At 48.3% G+C, this 25805-nt stretch overlaps 1 protein-coding gene across 1 annotated transcript in view; it reads right to left on the bottom strand.

Moving 5' to 3' along the window:
* Positions 1–25805, bottom strand: part of Kiaa1549 (KIAA1549 ortholog) — an 84556-nt gene that overhangs the window by 22783 nt on the left and 35968 nt on the right. The window contains exons 11-16 of the mRNA XM_005405541.1: positions 22724–22920; positions 20675–20790; positions 14657–14862; positions 13461–13684; positions 12826–12979; positions 8209–8523 (exon numbers count right to left, since the gene is read on the bottom strand). Of these exons, the coding sequence (XP_005405598.1) occupies positions 8209–8523; positions 12826–12979; positions 13461–13684; positions 14657–14862; positions 20675–20790; positions 22724–22920 (1212 nt within the window). The remainder of the gene's footprint in view (positions 1–8208; positions 8524–12825; positions 12980–13460; positions 13685–14656; positions 14863–20674; positions 20791–22723; positions 22921–25805) is intronic.

Raw genomic sequence — 25805 nt, 5'->3', positions numbered from 1 at the left:
CAGGTTCGTTCCAGCAACAAATGGTAACTTTAGCCCCAGTCTAGCGACCAGCTGAAACGCACAGGTAAACACTGGACGCAGACACAGCCACTGGGTCTGGTTTCCCGCTAGGTTAAACTGCTGTGGTTCTCACCGAACTACACCAGGGCGACATCAGAAGTCGCCAGTGAAGAATCCGCAGAAAATAATGTTCATCACAAAACCTTACTATGAACCTGAGTTCATGGTGAACATGGAGGATGAAGGCATAATCGTGGGACTTTGATCCCCAACACCCAAGAACAAGGAAAAAGTAATAAAAACGAGAACCCAAACCTGTCAGTTTATTACTCCTGAAGTCACCAGCAGAAGCCAAACAAGCAAAGGAGCAGACTTGAGCTAGAAATGGAGAAAAGTGGGGGCCAAGGGAAAACCAGGGTGCTGGCGGCACAGCAGGCTCTGGCTCCAGCTCCTTTAGAGAGAAGCAGGCCGAGGGGCAGAGGGGCCCAACGCAGGTGGGAAGCAGAGGGACGCAGCAGTTAGAGGCCAGCAGGGGCCATGCTCAGGTCAGAGGACTCCTTGGAGAAACCCAAGGCGAAGTCTGGGTGGGTCTGGCCTTTGCTCTAAGTCCTCCTGTCATTCTCACCACACGCCTGAGGCCGCAGGCCTTCAGCACCAGCCCATGAAACACCCCCCAAGCTGCTTCCTGTCAGCTGCTGAGCTCCAGCCCGACCAGCGCATCAGCCCAGAGTCCTGGAGTCCCTTCTCAATCTACTGCAAAGCTCCTGGGGACCGCAGCCCCTGTGAGAGTCAAGAAGTCGCCCCCACTGGCAGCAGCGTGTTGAAGCAAGCTCAGCTCCCTCTCCCCTCTTGGTCAGAGGGCGGCCCGTGGTCCTTGAGGCCTCACCTTCATCCGCACATCTCCCGCCCTGCCTGGGCCACCCTCTGGCCCATCTTCTCACTCTCTACACTGGGATGTCTGGATGCTGGGCAGCAAAACTTGTAACTTCGTGACAGTCAATCCAACAGGGAGCTCCGTGCTGAGAAATTATTCCCGTGTCCCTGACCTGGGAAGACAGAAGCCAAGGGCTAGCTGCTTCCTCTACCTCATCACGATTTCAGCTATGCCCAACTATGTCACATTAGTTGAGCTACCATCTCTCACCCACACCATCACACCAGCCTCCTGTCCCCCCACCTCTGGCCACACTCTGCCACCACCGTCTGTCTAAAACGGGACTCCTCTCCCACCAAGGCCCCACAGTGTCCAGGTGTCACCCTAGTGATGAGGGGTAGGCTCTAGGCTTGTCCTGTCCTGTCACTATGTCTCGCCACGATCACTGACTCCTCTGCACTGGTCACCTGGAACTGATTCCACGGGACAAAAGTCACTATGGTGGTTAAAGTCATGGATCCACTTGGCCAGGCCACAGGATGCCCAGATAGCTGGCTACAGGCTCTGTCTGTGCGTGTCTGGGAGGTGCTTCCGGAAGAGATCAGCATTCGGATTGGTGGGCTGAGTAAAGCACCTGGCCCTCCCCAGCATGGGCAGGTATCACCCCACCCACCGAGGGCCCGGATGGAACCAAAAGGCCAAGGAAGGTTGGATTCCTGCTCCATCTGACCCGAGCTGAGACATCACACTTCTGCCCCTGGAGATCCTGGTCCTCAGGCTTTCAGATTCAGGCTGGAATCTGGCTCGAAGGCCTTGGAACGGCCCCACCAGCCCTCCGGGCTTCCCAGTTTGCAGAGAGCAGATCACCGGCTTCTCAGCCTCCACAGCCCTGCGCACCTGTTCCTCACAATCAGTCTCTCTCAGGCTTACACGTTCTCTCTCCCTTTCTCTCTTCCTCCACAAATCCGTTACTGGTTCTATTTTCTGGAGAACCCTGGACAATCTGCATATGACGCACGTTTCTGCAAGGAAGGTTTTTTACAGCTTTATTGAGTTCTAACTGACATACAAGAAGCTGCGTACATTTAAAGAACACAACATGTCATCAGTTTCAATGTGTCTGTATGGGTAGTGGCGAACTTGCGGCATGCATGCCACAGCAGGGTGTTTGTTACCAGCGGAAGCTCTAAAAGGTTCGCCATCACTCGTCTACACATACAAACCATCACTGCAATTACAATCATGAACACATCCATCACCCCCGGAGTTTCTGGGTCCCTCTTCATAATCCCTCCATGTCATGCGTCTCTCACCCTTGCCCCATCCCTATGCAAGCACTGATCTGCTATCGCTGTAGGTGTTTTATTTTATAGACTTCCATATAAGTGGAATCATACAGTATGCACTCATTTTCTTTGGTCTAGCTTCTTCCACTCAGCCTAATTATTTTGAGATCCAACTGTGTTTTGTGTACATCAATCATTCATTCATCTTTATTACTGAGTAACATTCTGTTATGTGGATACAACCTGTGTCTAGCCGAGCACCTTCGGATGAGCATTTTTGTTATGTCCACTTCGGGTCTGTTACAAAGTTGTTAAGATGTGCAAGCATGAAAAATGTTTCCTTTCTCCTGGGTAAACACTTAGGAACTGACTGGCTAATTCGTATGCTTGGTGTAGATTTAACTTTTTAAGAGACCGCCAAACTGGTTTTCCAAGAGGCTTTGCTAGTTTATGTTCCTGCCAGCAGTTCACGAGCATTTCAGTTCCTCAGATCGTTGTCAACATTTGGCACGGTGGGGCTTTTCCATTTTACACATCCCAACAAGTGCAGTTCCCTTCGCATTTCCCTCCTGCACCAGACTACGGATGCTGGACGTCTCTTCCTTTGCTTATTTCCTAAACTCATCTGTTTATTATCTCGAAATACTTTCTTTGGTAAAGTTTTTATTGGGCTGTTTGTATAATTTGAATCTTCTTTAATTTACTGAGATTAGCTTTATTAGCTTTAGTGCAAGTTCTGTGTACTGCTGAAAGATGGTACATTCTGCTCTTGTTTTGTAGACTGCTTTATATAAGGGAATTATGTCAAGTTGGCAGTGTGTTCTGTCTTTGCTATCTTGTAGATTTTCTGTATACTTGTTCCACTGGTTATCCAGACAGGGGTGAAATCTTATAGTTAAAATCTTCAAGTATAACTGTGGATTTCTTTCTCTCTGTAGCTCTACTGGGTTTTGCTTCATCTATTACTAGGCACATAAATATTTAAGATACTGTGTTTTCTTGAACTGACCACTTTATTATGATGATTATTTACTATTATACTTGGATCTTGCTTTTTATCCAATCCAACAAGCTCTGCCCATTCATAGGGATATTTAGATCTTTTGAGTTTAATGTGATTATTGATAGAGCTGGATATAAACGAACCATTTTAGCATCTGTTTTCCATTTTTTGCATCCATTTTCTGTTCCCTTTTCTCTCTTTTTCTGCTTTCTTTACACTTTTTTTCCCTTTTTGAATAGTGTCTCACTAAGTTGTCCAAGCTGGGCTCAAATTTTCCATCCTCCTGCCTCAGCCTACCAGAGTGTTGGGATTATAGGTGTGCACAACTATGCCCACCTTATAATTTTATTTTGACTCATTTGTTGGTTTATAAGCTAGTCATACATTTTAGGTTTATGTTACACATTCTCCTTTACCATAGTCTACGATTAGGTCCTACTATTCCACTTTACGGAATACTAAAACAGAAACTTCAATCTCTCTTCTCTTGGCCTGTGCGCTGCTTTTATACATTTTACTTCTACATATAAGTTCCACAATATATTGTTCTTACTCTTGCTTTGAACCATCAATCACCTTTTTAAGTTTTAAATAATGAAGAATTTTTTTTTAAAAAATAACTACCCAAATATTTACATTTCTAGGGCTTTCTGTTCATTTAAACAGAGTCAAATCTCATCCAGTATTATTTTACTTCTGCCCCAGGGACTCGTTGTAGCATTTCTTACAGTGTAGGTCTGCCGGTGATGTACTCTTTCAGTTTTGTATGTGAGAAGTCTTTACATCACTTTAGTATTTGAAAGCTCCTTTTGCCGGATATGTAATTCTAGGATGACCATTCTTTCCCCTCAGCTCTTCACGGCTTGCTCCATCAACTTCTGGATGACAAGAATCCTGCTGCCATCCTTATCGTTCTTCCACTGTATATACTGTGTCCTCCTTCCCTGGCTGTTTTTAAGATTGTTAGTACTTGTCTTCAGCAATTGGATAATGATGATTCTTCGTAGAGTTTTCTTCATGTTTCCTATGCAGGGAGTTCATCATCTAACCTCGTGGATCTGGGCTGGGGATTTAGCTCAGCAGCACAGCGCTTGCCTGGCAAGCGCAAGGTTGTGAGTTTGATTCCTGGTACCGGAGAAAAACCAAATCAAACCAAACCAAAACAAAACAATAACCTTCTGGATCTGGGGACTTACAGGCTCTCTCAAATTTGGAAAAGTTCCAGCCTTTTAAAAAAAATAAATTTCACTGTGCGTATTGGAGATTTTACAGCATGATGTTATACGACACATACAGACAGCAAAACGGTTAGTTGAGTGAAGCCAATTAATCTATCATCTGGCAGAATTACTTTTTTGTGACTAAAGCAATAAAACCTATTTAAGAAAAATCCCTAATAAAGTATCTTATTGTCATCCTCATTGTTGTATATCAGATCACTAGACTCATTCATCCTATGTAGCTGCTACTCTGTGTCCTTGGAGTCACATTTCCATTCCCTCTCGTCTCCCATCCCATAACCAGCTTTACTCTCTATCAAAACACCCTCTGTTTTTGAGGGGCACGTCATCTTTGGCAAGACAGTGTCTCCTCTGCTCCCACCACAATGCTTCTGCGGTGAGTGACAAACACAAAGAAATCACAACTTCACACTAAAAATGATCAGAGCCTTGATTTCTCCACTAGAAACTCCACATACACGGGGGACAAGGCGGTTAGGGGGAGGAGAGCAGGGGATGGAAGTGACCGAGATATATTACACGCACGGACCACTTCCCCCAAACAAACCTCATGATTATGAATTGCAAACACACACTAACGAAAGAAAAAAAAACCCTATACATACAGCTCAAGATGCCATACGCAGCATCTTAAATCGCAGGCCAAGGCCTCACATTCTGCCCTGGAGTCTCACGGCCTGGCCCAGGCTTGGGCTGGCTTTGTCCTGGGCTCAGGCAATATTGACAGCCACAGGTGTTGCTTCAAGTGTCTTGAGGGCAGAGAAGAGCTCAGTAGACAAACCTGGGGGACAGCCTACATCCCCCACTCCGGAGTAGGGACCTGCCCATCTGGCTCTTCCCAGGGAACCATGAAAGGCAAACATTGTGAATGGATTTAGAACATGGAGGCAGCTATGACCGTGCAACTAAAGACACACATGAAGAAGGACTGCAGAACTCCTTCGCAAGAGGTACGGATGGTGAGATAAGTGTGTTTAAAGCAAGGGAGGGCATTTTGAGGAGGAGTAACATGCGTCTTTTACTGTAATAATTTTTAAAATTTAGGCATGCACTGTATTTTTTATGATGCTTCATACTGTATGTTCTTTATTCACTCACCAACCAATGGACACTTAGGTTGTTTCCATATACTGATTTTGTGAATAATGATACAATGATCACAGGAAACTGGTAACTGCATCTCCTTTGGGTGTATTCCTCGGAGAAGAACTACTGGGCACTATGGTAGTTCTATTTTTAGTTTCTTTTAGAACCTCCAGAATGGCTACTAATCCACATTCCTATCGGCAGTATGCTAGCATTCCCTTCACTCCAAGCCACTGCCAACATTTCCTATGTCTTATCCTTTGGATAACAGCCATTCTAGAGGTGTGTGTCATTTTCTTGCTTCTTTGCTTTTACTGAAGAGACTATCCTTTCTGGTTAGCTTTGACATTACACATTATTCATTTTATCTTACTGGAGTCTGATATTTTGGTTTCCATAAATATTCTTGAGTTTTACTTGGGTTCAGGTTTTAGGCTTTGTTAAACAGAACCTGAGCAACTTTAGTCTGGGGCTAATTCTCCCCCTGCTGCGAGCAGAACTCTTCTGAGTACCCCACCCCGTATTCCACGAATTATGCAGTCTCCCATTCTGACTGGTGGGAAAGCCTGTCTGTATGAGTCTGCTGCCATAACAGGATGGCACTGGGTGTGTGACAGAAGCAGCTAGAAAGTCCTAAGCAACTGCTCTGGCAGGGGTCAGTTTCTGGTTAGGGCCCTGTCCCTGGCTGGTGTCCAGCCACCTTCCTAGCGTCATTCCAAGGTAGAAAGGCTGCACAAGGGGTTTCTTCCTCTTCACATAGGGGCAATAGTTCTCTCAGATCACAGCTCCACCCTCATGGCTTGCCGAACCCTAGTCACCCCCTTAAAGGCCCCGTCCCCAGTACACATATGGGTTATGGATTCAGTACTTGACTTGGGAGGGCAACAGCTCATTTGGCAGCAAGAGCTTACTCCCAGGCCTGGGTGAGCTCTGAGGACTATTCCCTCTACTCTTGTGGGTGGTTCTTTCCCCAGTCTTGGGACATTCCCTCACTCATGACCGCTCAGCACTCAGATGACAATTCTCTGCAGACACCTTCTCAGGCATCCATCTGCTCTCCTGTCCCTTGACTGCGAACTCCAGCTGTCTTTCCTCCCTAGATCTCCGACTCCGCCTCCCCTGCACAGTGGTTAGAAACCCTCTCCCAACACGAGCTGAGACAACTCATCTCACTTCCCAGTCTTCCCTGTCCCTTGCTGCCTAACATTCAGGGTCATAAAGACCCATACATTTCATCCGGCTTCACAGCTCTTTCAGGAAGGAAGGAGATCCAGACTCCGTTCTGCCGTGTTGTCATACAGTCTTTGATTTGTGTGTCTCTGCTATATCTCCCACTTGCTGAAATATTCTTCTTTAGTGGACAATAATTATCCCTTAGACTTCTGCTTGGACAGTCTTGTTCAGAAAGTCCGTCCCCAACTCCTCAAGGCTCGGCGAGGTGCTCCCTCTTCACGCTCCCGGGACAGTGCTGACCATGCTGCAGTGCAGCCACTGTTTGGGCTCCCACGGCCTCCGCCAGAACACAAGAGTCGGGGAGCGGGGGCCGTGGTGTGGTGTCCACCACCACATCCCAACCCCTGAGGGTACTGAGCACATCAGGGGCTCCGTGCACACACGTGAATGGATAAACAAAAGATGCTTAAAGTGACTACCCAGCAGCTGTCTCCACTTTTGTTTTATCACTGTTTTTTTCTTTTTCTGTATAACCCATTTGCTCGAAGGTTATACACAACCAGTCAGCATCTTGGACTAGGGTAATATTTGTGATTGGACCAAGCTATACTTTCAGCTTAAAAACAGCAACTGATTAGACTGAATGATATTGGGCCCTTCAGGGTAGCAGTTACCCTCACCCTAGGAATTGGCTCTCCCATACTTTGAGAGAACCAATCTTCTACTAAGGGCCTCTTCTAAAAATGCAAACCAATTCCAGAAACTGCATTGGTTTCCAAATTTTCTAATCATGTATTTACTGTCATCTAATTCTACCTTGATGGAAATAATAACATCAGAAGAAGCCAGTACAAACCTTCACTAATAATGTAAATCGGGACTAACTTCTCTCCAGAGCTAGTAAGTCATACATAAATTGTTCAATTCCATTTTCTTTTGAAATGGGCAAAAATCATATGAGCTTTTCTTCCTTGAGCTTCTTCTCTTTGTCTGAAGAAGGTAAATTTGAAAGACCAGCTAAACACGAGAAATGTAAATAACAGAGGCAGATGAAGCGTGGAAAGGTCGGCTCCCAAGACAGGAAGCTGACATTTCCCAGGGCTGTCCTGGTGGCCTCCAAAGTCTGGGGTCGCCTCCAGGCCCAGGTGGTCACTTGAGAAGCTAAATACTCTGGGTACATCCTCCACTGCTCCTCTGAGGGGGGCAGAACTGAGAACACGTTGTGAATTAACCCACCTCCACTGCCCAACAGTGGCAGAGAGCCAGAAGGACGTGTCTCCAAAATCCCCATCCCCCTGCCAGAGATCAAATCAGCAATGCTGCATAAAAGCCAACATAACAGAAGATGATGAAACCGAGCTCTGATTCCTTTTTATTTTTTGTACTGGGAATCAAACTCAGGACTTGCGCTTGCCAGGCAGGCGCTTGTGCCACTGAGCTATATCCCCAGCCCCAAGCTCTAATTCCTATCCTATGGAAGGGAGTTCTCAAGGAGCCAGCAAGTCCAACCCGCTGTCCCCAGAGTCTTAGAAGGGCAGTACTCACGCTGCAGGGGTTGCTGGCCGTCTGTGCTGGGCTGTAGAAGGACCCCCACTGGGCGGCTCGTCTGTCTTCCCGGGAAGGGGTGCTGTTCGGGGGCAGGCCTGCTGGGACCCCCGGCCCTGCGGCACTGGGGGGCTGGCTGCTGGGTGCCACAAGGGCGAAGGCGTCGTCCAAGAGGGAGTGCATGGTCTGGCGGGCCTCCTCGATGGACGGCTGGGGCGGGATGTACTGCGAGGCTGGGAAGGGGAGGCCGGGGTACCGGGCCAGCTCAGTGGAGGACGGCGGCGTCTGCACATCGGCCGGGAGGTCGGGATCCGACTGCAGCAGTGAAACAGCAGAGGGTTAGAGGCGGACATGAGCTTTCGCGCTGACCCTAAAACGAAGCTCTAGGGCCAAAGTGGAATTTAACAATGCTCCTGACAGTCAGAAAGAGCATAGCAGCATAAGTTTAAAATGACAACCGCAAAACTTGCCTTCTGTTTTAAGAGGGATAATTCCTTGAATTAGCAAAAAAGTGGGAATGGTCAGTAATTTTTTTTTTTCCCCCAGGAAAACTCAACCATCTGACATACACTTTAGGACCTGGAAGTAACATTTCTACTGACCGCCTGGGCACCAGAAAACACGTTTCAAAGTGAAAAGGCTCAAAGCACCTACTAGACATCCCATGGATACAGAAGCCATAAAGTATCACAGTCTATGCACTGTTCGCAGTAAGAAAACACCTGGGGGTGGAGCTTGGTGGTAGGGTATCTGCCCAGTATGAGCAAGACCCTGGCTCAATCCCAACACTACAAAAAAGTAAACAAACCACTGCTCTACGCATCTCTAAAAGAGGTCAAACTCATCACTGTAATAAAACTACTATGAGTATTAACAACTATAATACACACTATGGTAGCTCTTGGTGATAGATTATTCAGAAACTGTCTTTAAAAGGCTGGTATCTCTGGATAACATGAGTCATTAAGTGAGGTTTAACCTGGTATTTTTGTTGTTTTTTTTTTTGGTCTTTTTGAGACAGGGTCTCACTATGCAGTTAGGCTGCCCTTGAGCTCACTTTGTAACCCAGGCTGGTCTCAAACTCACAACGATCCTCCTGCCTCAGCCTCCCAAGTGCTGTGATTACAGGCGTGCACCACCACACCTGGCCAACCTGCTACATAATAAATGTTTAAGAGACAGGAAGATAAGCCACAACTAAGTTTTTAAAATCTTATTTCCTGATACTATATAGTTAAAAAAAAAATGCTGCCATAATAACAATATATATCCTTTTTTTTTTTTGAGACAGGGTCTTGTTATGTAGTCCAGGCTGACCATGGACTCCCTATATACCCCATGCTGGCCTCGAACTCATGACAATCCTCCTGCCTTAGCCTCTTGAGTGTTGGGATTACGACCATGCACCAACAGCCCCAGCTACGGTCTTTTTTAAAAACAGACGGTGTTTACAAATCTGAAAACCTCACATAAACACTCAGATTTTTGGATTCTCTTGCGGAATCTGAGGCTCCAGCACAACCCAGCCCTCAGATGTACAGGTGAGAAGCCCACTACAGCTCACAGTGTGCAGCTGCTGCCCCCTGGAGGCAGGGCCGATGCACTTCTGGTTGGCAGCTTCACTCTTCCAGGGCTGGTCCTGTGGGTTTCACTAAACCCACAATATTCCAGTAAAGGCTCCTGGGTGTCGATTAGGAACTCCAAGGCTGCCCAAAAGAGGCTTCTGATTATGCTGTGGGGAGGAAGCAAGCTCCTTTCCGCTAAGGCAGGCCAAGGGCCCTGCTATGCCTTCTCTAATTGCTGGTTTTCTGGAGGAAAAAATGAAGCCTGGCTATGAGCACACCACCATCTAACAACTCACAGGTGGGGAGAGGGAAACGCACGCCTGGAAGGACAACACCCGACTCGCAAAGGGGTTTTCCACACCCGGGCAGGGGCCCCAGCGGGCAGCGACCCCAGCGGCTGGCCGTGTCTCTGCACAGCCAGGGCGCAAGCAGCAAGGGCACGGGAAGCCTGCTCTCACGCACGCCCAGAGCTCCGACAGCCTCAGCCACTGCCAATCTTGTCCCAGGGGCCACGGGATGGTTCTGAAGATGGGAAGGTTGGTTCCCTCCGGGTCCCGCTGACCCCGAAACTCCCAGCAAGAAGGCCAGAGCGAGCCACAGCGTCAGGCCTCCTTTCGTTTCCCTCCTGCCTGGTCATTTTCTCAGGCCAGACCCTCAGAACCGGAAGCCAAGGGGTCTCAGGCATTTTCCCATATCCCAACACCCAGCACCACGTCGTTAACTCATGAATGGAATCCTGAGGGTGACAGAAGTTAAGATTTACCCAGGATCCCTAAGTGGGGATTTAAATTCCATTCTCCTGAATCCCAGCTGGAAAATTCTCTTATGATTCAATGTTGCTGCCTTTGTACAGATACACACTGATTTATCATTCTCCAGAAATACAGATGAGCCTTTTTACTTTTAGACATCAAACATTAAGACTATTTTTGTGCCTATCTGGAATATTTCATGGATCTATGAAAGAAACCATACACTGCAGTTTTCCAGGACAACCTCGGTCTACTGCTGCTGCCCAGTTTAATAATCAAGAGCATTCCCTCTCCATTTCACAAGTATCTGGCTCAGGAAATTGAGTGTGTTGGCACGTGCCTATAATCCCAGACGTGGGAGGCTGAGGCAGGAGAATCACCACAAACTCAAGCCAAGTCTGAGCGACATAATGAATTTAAGGCTAGCCTGAACTACATAGTGAGATGCCATTACAAAACACCAAAAAAAAAAAAAAAAAAAAAAAAAATCTGGCTAAACTATATCAGGGCCTGACAAGCGATTTTGTTGTGTTTTATTTTGTTTCATTTTGTTTAGGGTCTTGCTGTGGTGCTCAGGCTAAAATCGAACTCCTGCCCTCAAATGATCCTCCCGACTCGGCCACCCAAGTAGCTGGACCTAGGGGTCCATGCCACTCTGCCATCCCTGACAACTTTTCTTGGTAAAGAGTCAGACAGTAAATACTTAGGTTCCACAAGTCACACAGTCTCCGTCACCACCCCTCCACTCCACAGAAACTGCCATAGGTAACACGTAGACCACCAGGCAAGGTGGTCTTTTATTGTAAAGTTTTACAATAAAACTTTACTATGTTCCCTAAAACAGGCCTGAGCTACAGCCAGAAGACCGTGATAGGACCGTGTTTGGGGTATTTGTGAAATGATGTTGAGCGTTTTTCAGTGCTGCTTGCGTAATTTAGAGGAAAAGAAACCTTAAATAAACATCTGATCCCCTGAGCTCCAGCTAAGATAATTGTGCGTGGTGTAACTGCCTTTCCCAAGAAAGTACCTTGCGCTCACTCTTGGGTGCTGAGCTCCAGGGTGGCTCCGTGTCTGTCCCCAGGAGGACCAGGCCCTCTCAGGAGCCGGCTCCCTCCCTCCCACTGAGCCTGGCTGTCTTCACACTATCACTGTCCGCCTTCAACTGTGCCCCTTTTAGCGGAGAAGAAATGTTTAATTCTAAATTTCTTACTTTTCATTAAGTTCCCTATCCCATAAACAATTTTAAAAATATTCAGACTTTCCTTGTTTAAGGGCCGAGTTTTAGTCCCACAACTAGGTCATGAAATGAATTGGTCACTCAATGAGGAACTATGTAAAGTATGTACATTCCAATATTCAGAACGAAGCAATCGTCAGGGGAAACTCCAACCCGATGACTTTCCTTTTACCCGCAACACTCTTGCATGCAGTACTGTGATGTCCAACCGGGTATAAAACCACAGTTCTGTCCTGTACAGGACAATCAGCAGAAATCACAGTACTGGGCCATAGAAGCCACCATAAGGCTGCACTCCGCTCACACTCCTGCGTCCTGGGTCCAAACGCAGGTCTTAAGTCCCAGTGGAATATTGTCAAAACCAAGGAGTGGACCTCAGGTCCAAATAGAGGAATGTCTGTAAACAAAGGCTGAGCGTTCCTCCACTGAAAACCTGAAATGTCCCAAAATCTGTAATTTTAGGGGCCAGGGATATAGCCCAGCAGCACAAGCACCTGCCTGGCAAACGCACGGCCCTGTGTTCAATTTCCGGTACCAAAACCAAAATCTGTAATTGTGCGATCTCTTGACATGATGCTTGGTTTTGGGTTTTGGAGAATTTTGGATTTTGGACTTTCAGACTAGGGATGCTCAAATATTCAAAGAAGAAATCTGAAACTCTTCCAGTTCTAGCACTTTGGTTAAGGTTTACTAAACTAGACAAACCCACTCTCTTCTTAGCACTAGAGGTGGAGCGGGGGTGGGACAGAGCCCTAAACAACGTTCCTCTCACCAGGAAACCCCCACAGCCATCTGACTTGGGGAGGAAAACAAACCTGGATGTTTCTCTTTTCTACATCCCACTCTGAAGGCTGAGGACAGGGCTCGCATATGGAAAGGAAAACCCGGGGTGTGTTCGCTGCCCCACTGCCCCACAGCCCCCGGCTGACACAACTCTGGTGTCCGCCAGGAGTGGGCCCAGCCCCACTGCTCCTGGCATCTACAGCCCCTCACTGGCAGCCCCTCAAGGTTGTGCCCCGAGGCCCCGAGCCCACCCCAGTCCCTAAGGGCAGGCACCACGCACCGGGCAGCCTATGTAGGCCGAGTTGTGCACGCCAGGCGGCCGCTTGTAGGTGCCATCGCTGTCGGTGGTGATGAGCCTGTCCTTCTCGGCGTCTGCCGGGCAGCCGTTGACCTGGTGTTTCCGCCGAGGCTTCGGGGAACGTTTTATCCGTGAGCTGCCAGGAAAAGCAGGAATCATCTTTATAAGCAATGTGGCATCTTGCTGCGGGCTCATCAACTAAGACCACAGGTGTTCTGTGTGCCTGTGATGTGCTGGCCACTGTGAGACACAGCCCAGGTGCAGGCAGCAAGCGGCCACCGCCAGGGCTCCAAGGATGCTCAGAGCCTCCTGGGAGGACCTAGCAGCGCTGGGACCACAGAGCAACCAGGCGTCTCGGTGCCACATGGGTGCACAGGTGTGCAGAGACGGACAGGTCAAGGCAGGCTCTTAATTCCCAGGTGGCCCGACTGGGGTCCTGAGGAGCACGCAGGGCCAAGGCCGGGAGGGATGAGACGGGGGCTGGGCGGTGGCGGCACAGCACCCCGCAACTCCTCCTCACTGACTTTCATGAGCACAGGCAGGACCTCTGCCCGGCCCCAGAGTGCAACAGGGTCCCCTTTGCCCTGGCCTCTGCTGGGTCCCGCAGCCCGGCCCACCTCTTCCTGGGCTCGATGAACACAGAGGGCACGCTGGCCGTGGGGTCCAGGATCTTGTCGATCTGCATCTGCGCCCTGCGGTACACGCGGTGCCGCTCCTTGGTGTCACCCGAGGACAGCTCGTCCACCACCGGGAACTCGTAGTGGCCTCGGCGCTTGGCGCGCAGGCGGATCTTGTTGCGATGGTGCTCGATCTCCGACTTGTGCCGCAGGGCGGTCTGGATCTGGGGACGGGCGGCAGGGGACAGTGGCAGGGCATCCTGGGGCCCCGTGTTGGACAAAGCCTGGTGGGGACGCCCTCCTCTCCCCACCTGGACTTGCTGTCCCGTAGGCTCGAGGGAGGCACCAAGGGAAGAGACAGAGGATGAGCACAGAGCTTTATTCTGGCCCGGAGTCCTGGCTTCTTCTTCCCCACAGGGGGAGAAATTCTAATCTTGGAAATCCAACGACAACCCAGAAGACACACCTGTCTTATAGACAAAATATGACCCAAGAACAAAATAGATATCTACCAAGTCATCTCACTACTTTTAGAGATTTTTTTAAAATAAGACTGACAAGCCACGCGTGGTGGTACAGGCCTGTAAACCCAGCGTCCAGGAGGCTGGGGCAGGAGGATCCTTGGGATCTGGAGGCCAGCCTTGATCATATAGTGAGTTCAAGGCCAGAGTGAATTATATAGCCAGATGTTGTCTCAAAAAATCAATAAAGGGGCTGGGGATTTAGCTCACCGGCAAAGCACCTGCCTGGCAAGCGCAAGGTCGTGAGTTCGGTTCCCGGTACCAGAGAAAAACCAAAAAAAAAAAAAAAAAATCAATAAAGCCTGACATGCAAAGAACACGTTCCCCAACTTAGGGAAACACGTTCCCTGGCACTAAAGACGGAAGAATCACTGCCAGCCGCACAGGATCTGAACCAGGTCTCCAAGACCAAGCAGGAGCCGCAGCAGGACCAAGGAGACGTACAGGCAGCAGGCTCAGGCCTCTGCCACAACTGCCTTCTGCGCATGTGCCTAACAGCACCTCGGCTACTACGAGGTCTAAGAAACCAAGCACAGCGTTTCAAGGAAGCTTGCTGGTGGGCAGCCCACGCCATTTGTGACCATTTGACGCTGCACCTTTCACTTGCCCATAAGCACTGACCAAATCGAAATGTGACTTTTTTTCATTAACATGCTTTTGAATAAAAGCAAATACCTCTTTGTTGATTTTGTTGGTCTCTGCCACTCGGTCAGCGAGGATGGGGTGCTGCGCTGGGGGCGCTGGGATGGGCTGCATGGCGATGAGCTGGATCTTACTGGGGACCTGTCGGCTGGCCTCCGAGGAGCGGGAAATCCTGTCTACGTGCTCGAAGATGGAGGCCGAGGAATGCTGCTCCGCCCCGGAACTGGGCAGCCGGGGGCCTGGAACAGAGGAGCGAACCAAAAGTCAACCTAAAGAGAGGACCACTGAGGAGTATTTCTGACAGCATCCTCAGATGAGGCCTCTGACCAAAAATACATCCTGACCCGGGTAGCAGAGTACAGTAGAGCTCTGGATTTTGAGTAACTTGTTCTGCAAGTGCTCTGCAAGATGAGCAAACATTTCTAGAACACTGTAACTCCATAAATGAGCCACATCTCAAATGAGTAGTGCATGACACTGAATGTCACATGATCACAAGTGAGCCAATGGCACCCCACCTGTCTCTGTCTCTCTCTCTCTCTCTCTCTCTCTCTCTCTCTCTCTCTCTGATTGTGGGTGATTTCTCCCAACAGCAAGAGGTTATAGAGGTTATCGCCTCTGTAGAGGAGGGGAAAGAAAAGAAGAGGAACCCCTCCCTTCAGATAAGGTCAGGGAGATGTGTAAAATGTAGGAAATGGTGCAAAATGTAGAAAAGCACCACCCAAATAAGGCTGAAGCAGTGCCAGCAATGAATCTGCTTAGGGACAATGCAATATCACATTTCCACAAAAGCCTCTAAAGGAGTCAAAAGCAAGTGCCATTGGATAGGTTTCCTGTTAAAGTTGCATGAAGAGAAAAAGATTCCACTGACACAACAGATAGTGATTCCGTTAGTGACAGTGAAAGTCGTCCTACACAATGACCCTCCTCTCTCTCGTCTCCCTCACACCAGCCACGAAGGTTTTCCAAGGTAAGTGCAGATTACTTTATTTTTCTTTATACTTCATATTTTCTTTATCATTTTGTACTACATTACAATATTCTAATCATTTTATGTGAATAGTTTTGGGTTGTAGAAACGATCATCTGAGTCTCCATGATTTCTCAGGGGGAAATTCACTTTGATACACAAAGGCTTGTCTCTAGAATGCATGCAAACCCAAGGTTTTACTGTACTTGAAATTTCTCTATTTTGAGTTAAAATGGTTGGGGCTAAATATGTCTCTGTAGCTTCATTAAAAAGTAGAGATACTTTCAGGGAAGATGTGAAGGAATCATTATGATACTCTCAAAAATTGCCCTGTTTTATCTAAATGTGGTTTAAATCTCCAGTGACAACAGGGAAGAACTGGAGGAACCTGGAATTGCTCAGCTGGTCAATAAACGATTTTACAGGACACTTAGGAAAAACATCTGCCGCAGCTCTGAGCCTCCCCTGGCACCCGGAGGGAGCTTGCAAGGGTGACGTCAGCCAATGGTGAAGGCAGTGAGCTGCAGCCCGCCTCTGGGACCCACAGACAGGCACTCCTGTCGTTTCTACAAAACGGCACCACATCCGCACATAACCTGGACATACCCTGCAAGTCATCTCTAGATTCCTGTAATCCTAATATAATGTACAAGCTGTGCCAACAGTTGCTGTTTAGGAAGTACCGGCCAAGATAAAGTCTGTACATATTCAGGACAGACGCCGTTTTTTTCCCTGACTCGTTTTGCTCCATGGCCAGCTGCACAGGGAATCCACAGACACGGACTGTACAGCTGAAACACCAAAAGGCACGTGGTGTGCACTGGTTAACAGCGATGGCTCCTCACCTTTCAGCTCTGATGCAGAAAGAAAAGTTGAAGAAGCATGAGAAGAAAAGCCTGCTGCCTGGAGGGAATCCATTCCCACTTTAAAAAGAGATTACAAAGTACACTTAGAAATGGCTAAAATGGTCATTTGTATGTATACTTTAAGACAGTAATTTTTAAGATAATAACATCTCTGTAAAAGGAGAAATTTAAATGTGCAGGGAAAGAAAAGATGGAAAAAAAACACTTTACAATGTTAACAAACTAGTCTTGGTATACTGAGTGATTGCTTTCCAATTTCTTCCATTTTCTACAGTGAGGTTCTTCTCTAATGAATATGACCTATAGTAGAAGTAACCCCAATAGATTTTAAGTTTTAAAAAAATAGAAGAGAGAGAGAGGAAGAGGAGGTGACTAGGTGGAAAGCTGTGTGGTCAAACTGAGATCAGCGGATGCCCTGGCTCTCCTAAGCCATGTTCAGCTCCTGCTTTTAAAATAAATAGCCAACTGCAGGAGTTCAAGCAGTGAACACCGTTTTTGAACAAATGCTGAAGGTTTAAAACCCCAAGTAAAAGTGAAACATGTAGAAGTTTCTCTTCGTTATAAAGAAGACCAAGAGCTGGAAAAGCAATAAGAAACAGTTGATATTTAATATAAGGGATGCACCTCAGTTTGTGTAGGGTTTCGTATTTCCTCTCCATTAGAATTATATGGCGTTATCCCAAACAACTAGAAATTATGTATTACAGCTCTGACTATACCAGCAAGGGGGCAGCAGCAATTCTTTGCGCCTCATCCCCGCAGGGAGCCCGTCTGCACCACCTCAGCCAGCCAGCCACTGCTCGTCCCCGGAGGCAGCTCTGCACACCGCAGGCTGCAGGCCAACACCTACACACGGAGCATCAGCACTGCCAGATGGGTCGGCCATGCTGACCGAACCTTCTAAAGGAGCCATAAGTGTCGCTCAGGGTGGCCCAGGAAGCTTCTGATACTCAACAAGGGGAAATAGACCCATAACAGATTAACACTGCGTGAGTCCTGCCTGACAGTGAATAGGGACTTTGGATTAAAACCTCCTTCTCTGCCAATGTTAGTTTTAAAAAGCAATGGTAGAAATTACACTACATGGTCAAGAGATCTATTGCACATCACGGTGACTACAATTAATTGCAGTACTGTTGTATTTAAAAATCGCTAAACAAATAGACCTTAGGTATTCTCACCACACACACAAAAATGATAGTCGCGTGAGATATCTCGGGTTGAATAGATTGCTAAGCCAGTCTGTGGTATACACATCACGTGGTAACCCTAAATATATATTTTCATCCTGTCAATTAAGTAAGCATTTTAAAAGAAAAATAACATTCTCCTACTTAAGGCCCCCCAAAAGGACATAATACAGGACCATATAGGGTCATTTCAACCGAACAGACAGAGGAAAGAGCAGAAATGCTTCAGCAACAGGTATTTTTAAGGCACCGTTACTGCATGATCTGCAAATAAGTGCGGCAAATCACATCATTACCAAGGCCGGTGGTGCACAACCCCGCCCGTGAAACAGCAACACACTTCCCTGTCCTGTCCTCTGTCCCCTGAACCTAATGCGTCCCAGGTGCTCAGTAAGCCCTGAGTGGATGACTGACTGACTGATTGACTAACTGACTTAACTGTAGTCACCTCAACTCAGTTTGTAAGATTTTTCTCTTGCAAAGGGGTCTGGGAATCAGCCTTGGTGAAAAGATGATAACTATATTTTACAATCAATCATTTGGCGCTCCAAAATTCCTCAGATATATATAACAGGGTGTTACATGTAGTAAATCTGGTTGTGAATATCAATTAGCTTGGCAGTCTTTAGCAGATGCAAAACTAAATGTCGGCTCGGATCCCACATGAAATCCTTGAACTTGGAGTTTGCAGGGTTGAAATGAATGAAGTAGATATAACATATGTAAGTAACTACTTACAAATCACAAACTTGTGCACTCACCCCGCAAGGAGAGCATAACGGAAACACCCAGCATCCTGTCCTTAGCTACTTCCAGTGACAAAGAAGAGAAAGACAGAGAGAAGCCATGGTCGGGGACGGAGGCAGTGACCGCAGCAGCGTTCCACCCTGTGCAGCTGCCGCCACCCTAGGTCACGGGGCATCTCCTCAGCCTCCTGTCACATCCTCACTAGGGCGCCTCATCTGCATGCCTGTGAGTGTGAGCACAGCGGCCTGTGAGTGTGAGCACAGCGGCACGTGGCTGCGTAAGCCCTGAAGGGCTCCTGCATGCTCCACGGTACTTCCAAGGGTCTGGCTGCTCTCCAGGGACAGCTGGGCAGGCAGCAGAGCACAGCCTTGAGTTATCAGAAATAAAAGTCTTTTCTGAGCACCTACCGCAGGGGATGGGAGGAGGGGCTTAAAGTACCAGGTGACCCAGGACGGCCGTCAGAAGCCTCGCCAAGAGCCCTAGAGAGAGCATGGGGGTGGCTGTGACAGGTGCCCCAGGGCAGGGGACACCGCCTGGGGCAGGGCGATACAGAGGATGGCGTCAGGATGGCTCTCGCACAGCCTCCTGCCTCCACTGATTTTTATCCCATTCGACTTAGAAAAAAAAAAAAAGGAATTGTATGTGAATTACGGGATAACTCAAAAGCTGTGAGGAAAGCTAACACTCCTGCTCTACGACATTTAATGAGGTTCTAAGCAAGCAGCAGAGTACTTTACAGAGGCAGGAAAGCTGTCTTACGGCACCTTCTAAAAAGGACACGATGTGAAGAGCATGGATGGACACAGTAAGGAAGCTGGCTCTCTAAATCACGCAAGCAACACACAGACGCTGGCGCCCTTCCTAACCAGGACAGCAGTGTCTGAGTCCCTCCTCCCGCACAGGCGGCTCCCACCCGCAGCCCAAGCGCCTGCTGCTTGACTTCTAAATATGTGCTGAGTGGCTCTTGACTTTTGTCAGCCTTGTAGAACACACCGGCTGTGATACTGTCAGGAAGAGTCAAAGGCAGGCACTAAAAGCACGATGTTTTCAGGGAAGCAATGAACAGACACTGAGAAAACCTACCGTCCTTTATCCCCCAAATGTTTCTTTCCCAAGATTAAATCTTGACTTTTTTTTTTTTTTTCTGGTACCAGGAATCGAACTCATGACCCCGCACTTGCCGGGCAGGTGCTGTGCCGCTGAAATCCCCAGCCCCTTAAAACTTGACTTTAATCCTGTCTGTCTGCAATACAGCACCTGTGATCATGGTGTTAAGTAATTTTTAAGAGTCTGTGAAACTGGATCCAAAGAAAAACTTCTTCCCTTCTTCTAAGCAGGGTTTGTCCTGAAGATTATAAATGAATCAGCTGGGCGGGGTGTCCAGGACCGGCAGCGCCTCAGGAGCTAAGGGAGGGCCACAGGGACGTGAGGGACAGAAGAGCTTGTTGGGTTTCGGTCCACAATCTCTTCATTTATAGAGCACAGTTCACTCTGCTGCACTTTCGTACAGAGACATTGGTGATCTCTACAGTGTAACTGTAAAAGCTGCTATTTCAAATAATATGCAAAGCTTTCCAATTATCTTTGCATTACTGAAACACATCCCTGAAATACAAATAGAGCTCTAACCAATGCAACAGCTGCCCGACACATTTACTTAGCGAAAAACCGAGCTATCTTGCCCTCCCTCCAAATCTGCTCCCAAGGCTAGGAAGCTCCCTGGCCGTAGATTTGTTCACAGCATGAGTCTCATGGTAGTGACTTTTAAAGAGAATGAGGTTCACTTCATACCTGGCCTACAACACCCTTTCTGATCCCCAATCCAAAGACACAAAGCCATCTACTCACACCACCCTGCCTGCAGGAAGACAGAACTAACAGGAGGACCTCACCAGGGCATGCACGGAACTTTCTGACCCTGGACAGCTGTGTGGGGCCGGGTGTTAGGACTATGGCTTCCACTCAGTTCTTCCTTGTCCTTCCTGTAGAAGATCACGTGGACTCTACACTAGACAGAAACAAGGCTGCCAACCTTCAGAGGCGCCTCAGTAAACCCCAAACCTCTTGCACAGTCCTTTACCTCAAAGCAGACACCAATACAATGCGTGAGGGTGACAAAGGATGCTGCGACACTCACACGAATACACGCGAAATTTACACGCACAGCCCATTTCACAGGTAAGAAAAGGAAATGATTTAGCATCTGAAGCGGCTTAAAACCAAGGCCTGTGGGGATCTCAAGGGTACTTTAAGGTGGAGAATGCGTGATGTCACAGACCGCTCTGCGGGGCTCGGTGGGCCTTGCCCTCGGGGACCGCTGCTGGCGCCTTATCTCCCGAGTCCCTCTCACTGGACTCCTCGCTCACCGTAGAGTCGGCGTCGGAGGGGGAAACTCTGCAGACACAGAACAAAATGCACACATTAAAAACAAGAACGAACACAAACAAGAAGGCTACGTTAATTTGGAAGCTGAGCTTCCAGGCAAAGCTGGTAGAGACGCAACAGTCGAAGGATCACACCGACACTACACAGTGCTACCATGTCCTAAGGACAGGGGAATACGGGTTACCGAGCAGCTCAGCAGGCTACAATTCAGCAGATGCTAGGAAACCAAGTGCCAGACTGGAAGGCAGTTCCACAGCGCCAGGGGCCCAAGACCCAGCTCTGGGCCCTGGGTCATCTCCACACAGGCAGTCTGGGTCGAGCCCAACTTGTATCAAAAAGAATCTGGGGCTGAGACCTGGTTTGGGGTCAACAGGATCTGAGATTCTCCAGGAGGCCAGGATGATTCTGCAGTCACGCCAACAACTCCAGAGCTTTGGGAAATGCCCATATATCCAATTTTGGGGTAAGTATCCCTACTGAGAGTAGAATCTTTATTAAAACATCAAGGGTATCATAGCAGCCAGGTCACACCAGGCTAAGTAAATCCTTGATCACTCAGCATACCCTATACCTGGGCTCTGGCTTCTGTGACAGCATGAAGTGATAAGCAATTCTGGGGCCCCCAAGGGACACTGAAATATGCAGTTATCATGCGGCATTGCTTTTAGGATCCCCATAGACACCAAAACCTGTCGATACTCAAAGCCCTTAATATAAAATGTCACGGTATTTGATAAAACCTGTGCCCACCCTCCTGTATCCTTTATATCATGTCCAGGCTACTTCTGATACCTAATACAATGTAAATATTGCATAAGGAGTTGTCATATTGCTTAGGGAATGACGACGAGAACAAAGTCTGCACAGGTTTAGTGAAGAGGCAATTTTTTGTGTGAATATTTTTGATCCATAACCAGTGGAATCCATGGATATGGAGGCTGAGGGTAGAGAGGGACAACTGTATGCAAATACTGTATGCAACACCATGCAAATCACCAAGGTGAGAGATGCTCATGGTAAGGCTACAAGAAGCAAAGAAATACTTTGCACAATTTTACTAGCATACTCAATCATCTTTAGCAATTTGGCTTATTCTTAGCTTGCAAAATAATTAAGTAAATAGCATCTCTCTACATGATTCATTTTCTTTCATAACGATCATGCTCTAACATCCATTATGTCATTACAACTAGGCCAGGCCCCACGAGTAGGTTTTCTGATAAGAAGGAAATCATGACATCGTTTTGAACGTTCATTGTGCTGCCTACCCTTCCACGCTTAGCAGATCAGCAGGTAGGGTTGCAAAGCTCAAAGAAAAGCTCATAATCGGAGTCACCCGCAGCCGAGGCCTGGCGGTACTACGAGCCACAGGCACCTTCCCAGGACCCGATTCTGAACTTTGTCTTTTTCGACTGAGCTCCAGGGTGTCCCAGTCTCTGAGAGTAACAGGGACTTCCTGGCGGTTTGGAAAATGAGTGAGTGATTCTCTCCACTGCTCTACTCTGACAGAGGGGCTGGAATTAATTAGGTGGAGAAGAGTTCCGTGCGGTGCGCTAACAAAGGGATGGCACAGGTCGCTGGAGAAAACGAGAGCGAACAGAACATGGTGAACGTCACCTGCGGACAGAGCAGCGAACTCATATACAGCCACTGGTACCACAGGCAAGGGTACAGAAGGCGACACTGGCTGGGAATGTGCACCGGGCCAAAAGGCACATTCCAACCTTCACAGACGGCGCTTCCTTATCTTAAACCTTCTGGGGAAGGAATCACACAGCCCACTCCTGTAGTGCGGCAGAGTGGACCCAGAGCCCTCGGGTGCCTATGTGCCTGGGAGCTTCACCAGGCTCATACCATCAGCCCTTCTGATAGTGGAAATTGACAACCTGAAACCAGAAACACTCTCTGAGACACAGAACAACCCAGAAAGCCCAGTAATAACCTTCCTCTGTGGCGGACGTTCTTGGAAGGGATCTTGGACTTGGGGCTGGGGACATCTCCGTTTTCCGAGGGCGTGGTGTGGTCTTTCACAGGTCCCGGCAATGGCGCTGGTTCATGAATAATCAATATGTCATCTTTGTTGTGCTGCCCCAGATGCTGCTTGGCAAAGTCGAAGCCCTTTACGCTAGGGATCTGCAGCTAAAACACACACACAGGCACACACGTGAGACGGTTAACACCTGAGGACAATAAAGAGACATCGCGTGGGTGACAAGAGGAGCTCCTGCCTGACCCAGGACTATACTGACAATGCCACCAGCCCAGTTCCACAAGCATCTCTACAATGCTGTGTACAAGGTCCTGTTTGTACCTAGAATTTGTGACAGATGCTTGCAAAAGATTAAACAAGAGTACTAGGATTAAATAGCAAGGCCATAACGCAAAAGCTATTCTGAGACAGCAGCTGCCCTGCTGCCACAGTGGCAAATCCTGAGCCTGTAACTGCAAGAGAACAGCGGGGCGAGACGTGGTAGGGGAAGGCTACGGAGGCCAGACCTTCGTGGCGGGCAGGACTGGGAAACAGAAAGGGGGAAATTACCAAGGGCACGCTCTAGGAAGTGTGATTAAAAACTGTTTTAAAAAATGCATTACTGAAAAGACGCATCTCCCTCAAAATAATCCCCCTCGCTTCCAACACGCTAATCCCATCATCTTGTCACTTTCTGAAGCGGTTTTGGGGTCCTCTTTCATACCGTGCACATGATATAATCTAGTATAAACACCAGAGGAGGAAGGATATAGGGGGTGCTGTACCTAAATGACTTCACATGCCAGCTTTTCGGGGCAATCAGAAAACCTCTAAATGTTTCTAGCCAAGCAGATTTCTAAGATCCAAGCAGACAAGGTACAAGGGACCAGTAAGCAAGCCCAGCAATACCCCATATGCATAAAAGCTATAGCAGCTTGAGCTGAAAATCTTAGCAATGAAGAGGGAAGGAAGGAACAGCTCCGGAAAGTGGGCAGAGAAACTGGGAGCCAGCCAGGAGCAAGAGCGAAAAGCCACTAGTGACCTGAAAGTTTTCAGCAGGGCGGCCGAACAGTGGGGCTGGGAAGGAAGGAACGGGAGTACGAGGGGATGAGGGTCAGAGGCGATGAATGGCAGGCGTCACCCTCAACGTGCTTAGCGTGAGGTGACAGAAAAGACCCCCAAGAGCAGTTTGCTGCAGCTGCAGATGGAGGGCAATAGCTCAGGTGACCGACAGGCTGAGAGGTGACGCTGAGAGCCATCTCTCCAGAAGGTGGCGAGCAGGAAAGTTGAGATTTTTCCAGATGAACACAGATCTAAAGGTACAATGTAGAAGAACATCTAACAGTGTGAGGCTAGGATGAGGAAAAGGACCCAAGGAGGAAAAGAGGAGGTGACTTCAAAGAAACGGAAGAATTCAAAAAGTGCAGGGTAATAGAAGCCAAGGGAAGAAAGAACTTGTAGAAAAGAGAGATCAATAACAGAAGCAGGGCACACAGCTGAAGGAGAAAAGGATTTGCAGAAAAAGTCCCTGCTCACCGTAGGAGGAGCCAGAGTCCTCCCTGGGGACACAGAGTTCCACCAACACCAAACCCACAACCAGACCTGTGAGCCGCTCTGTGGACCCAGGCTGAGACAGAGAGGACAGCTGAGGTGCCCGGAGATGTGGGAACCTACTTTGTTTCTAGTGCTAGGAATCAACCATGGGTCTTATGTGTGTCAGACAAGAGCTCTACCACTGAGCTATACCCCTGGCCATGTCTCATGACACCATTTTTTGATAACGATGAACAGTTCTTTCCTTAAATCCAGTTTTCAGAGTATAGGAAAATAAGCTACATGTTTTTAAAAAATCATCCTAAGGGGGTCACCTCAACAGGAACATTTCTTGGTAACCAAAGCCCTCCTTGGACAGTTTTTGAGCCAAAAGACATAGTCACCCAGGTCTAAAGAGTAACTTTCAAATAATATATTGCATAGAAAAGCAAAATTGGGGCTGGGGATTTAGCTCAGCGGCAAAAGCGCCTGCCTGGCAAGCGCAAGGTCGTGAGTTCGGTTCCCGGTACCGGAGAAAAAAAAAAAAAAAGAAAAAAAAAAAAGAAAAGCAAAATTGTTTATTGTATTTGCGTTAACCGTATGCACAAATAAGTGACACTAGGGACTCAGGTTTGTGACCCAAGGTGACAAAACTCTAGGATGGATGGATGGAAAAGTGACCTGCAATAATGATTTCTGCCAGCAGAGGGGGACAAAACGCACCGAAAAGGTAGTTTACAACGAGTTGCTCGGAAACAAAGGCCTGATCACCTCTATTCTCTGAGAAGGGAGCTCCTGCTACAAGAGCAGGCCACTGAGCCACACACCCCCAGGCTCACTGCAAAGGAGAGACCTCAACCTCAACCTGCTGTTGCAGGAGACTGGATTAGCACAGGGATCTTCGACCGGGCCCCTGGGCATGGCAGGTGGCCCTTTTAGGGATCAAACTGCAGATGCACAGCTTCTGCATCTGCTCCCACCTCCAGGTGACTTTCCCAGCCTCCCTCTCCCACCACCCCTGCAGTGCTGCTCCAGTGTGAGAGAGCCCCAGCCCCACCCTGCCACCACCCGTGCAGGCTTCTGGGGTGCAGAGGTGCAGAAACCTCTGAGACATCAAATCAAAAAGACAGCACGGAGACAGCACAGAACTGCGGGAGGCTCCCTGTGTGTCTGCTTTAATGAGGCAGGGCCAAGAAACAGGATCCCTGGGTCCCTAGTGGGATGCAGAGGAGGCAGAAAGGGCAGGAATGTTTCTGTGGAACTCCATCTCTCTCACCTCATTTCACCGGCCAGAAAGAATCGTCTAGAGCAAAGTGGACAGGGCAGCAGTGAGAAATCGCGAAGGCCCTGCCTCGCCCATCCTGGGGACAGGTCATGCAAGCTCTGGGCTTATTTCACTTAGAGGAGGGACGCTCAGGATCTGCCTTCACCATGCTGGGAAGCACCCGTGTACTCTAACACACACACTGGCCGGGAGGTCACCAGCCTCATATCTAAAAGTTCCGCAAGCCCCTGTTGTAGC

This window comes from Chinchilla lanigera, unplaced genomic scaffold (genome assembly GCF_000276665.1).
Source record: "Chinchilla lanigera isolate Chin_1 unplaced genomic scaffold, ChiLan1.0 scaffold00093, whole genome shotgun sequence".
Lineage (NCBI taxonomy): Eukaryota > Metazoa > Chordata > Mammalia > Rodentia > Chinchillidae > Chinchilla > Chinchilla lanigera.
This window is presented reverse-complemented; position numbering and strand designations above follow the sequence as displayed.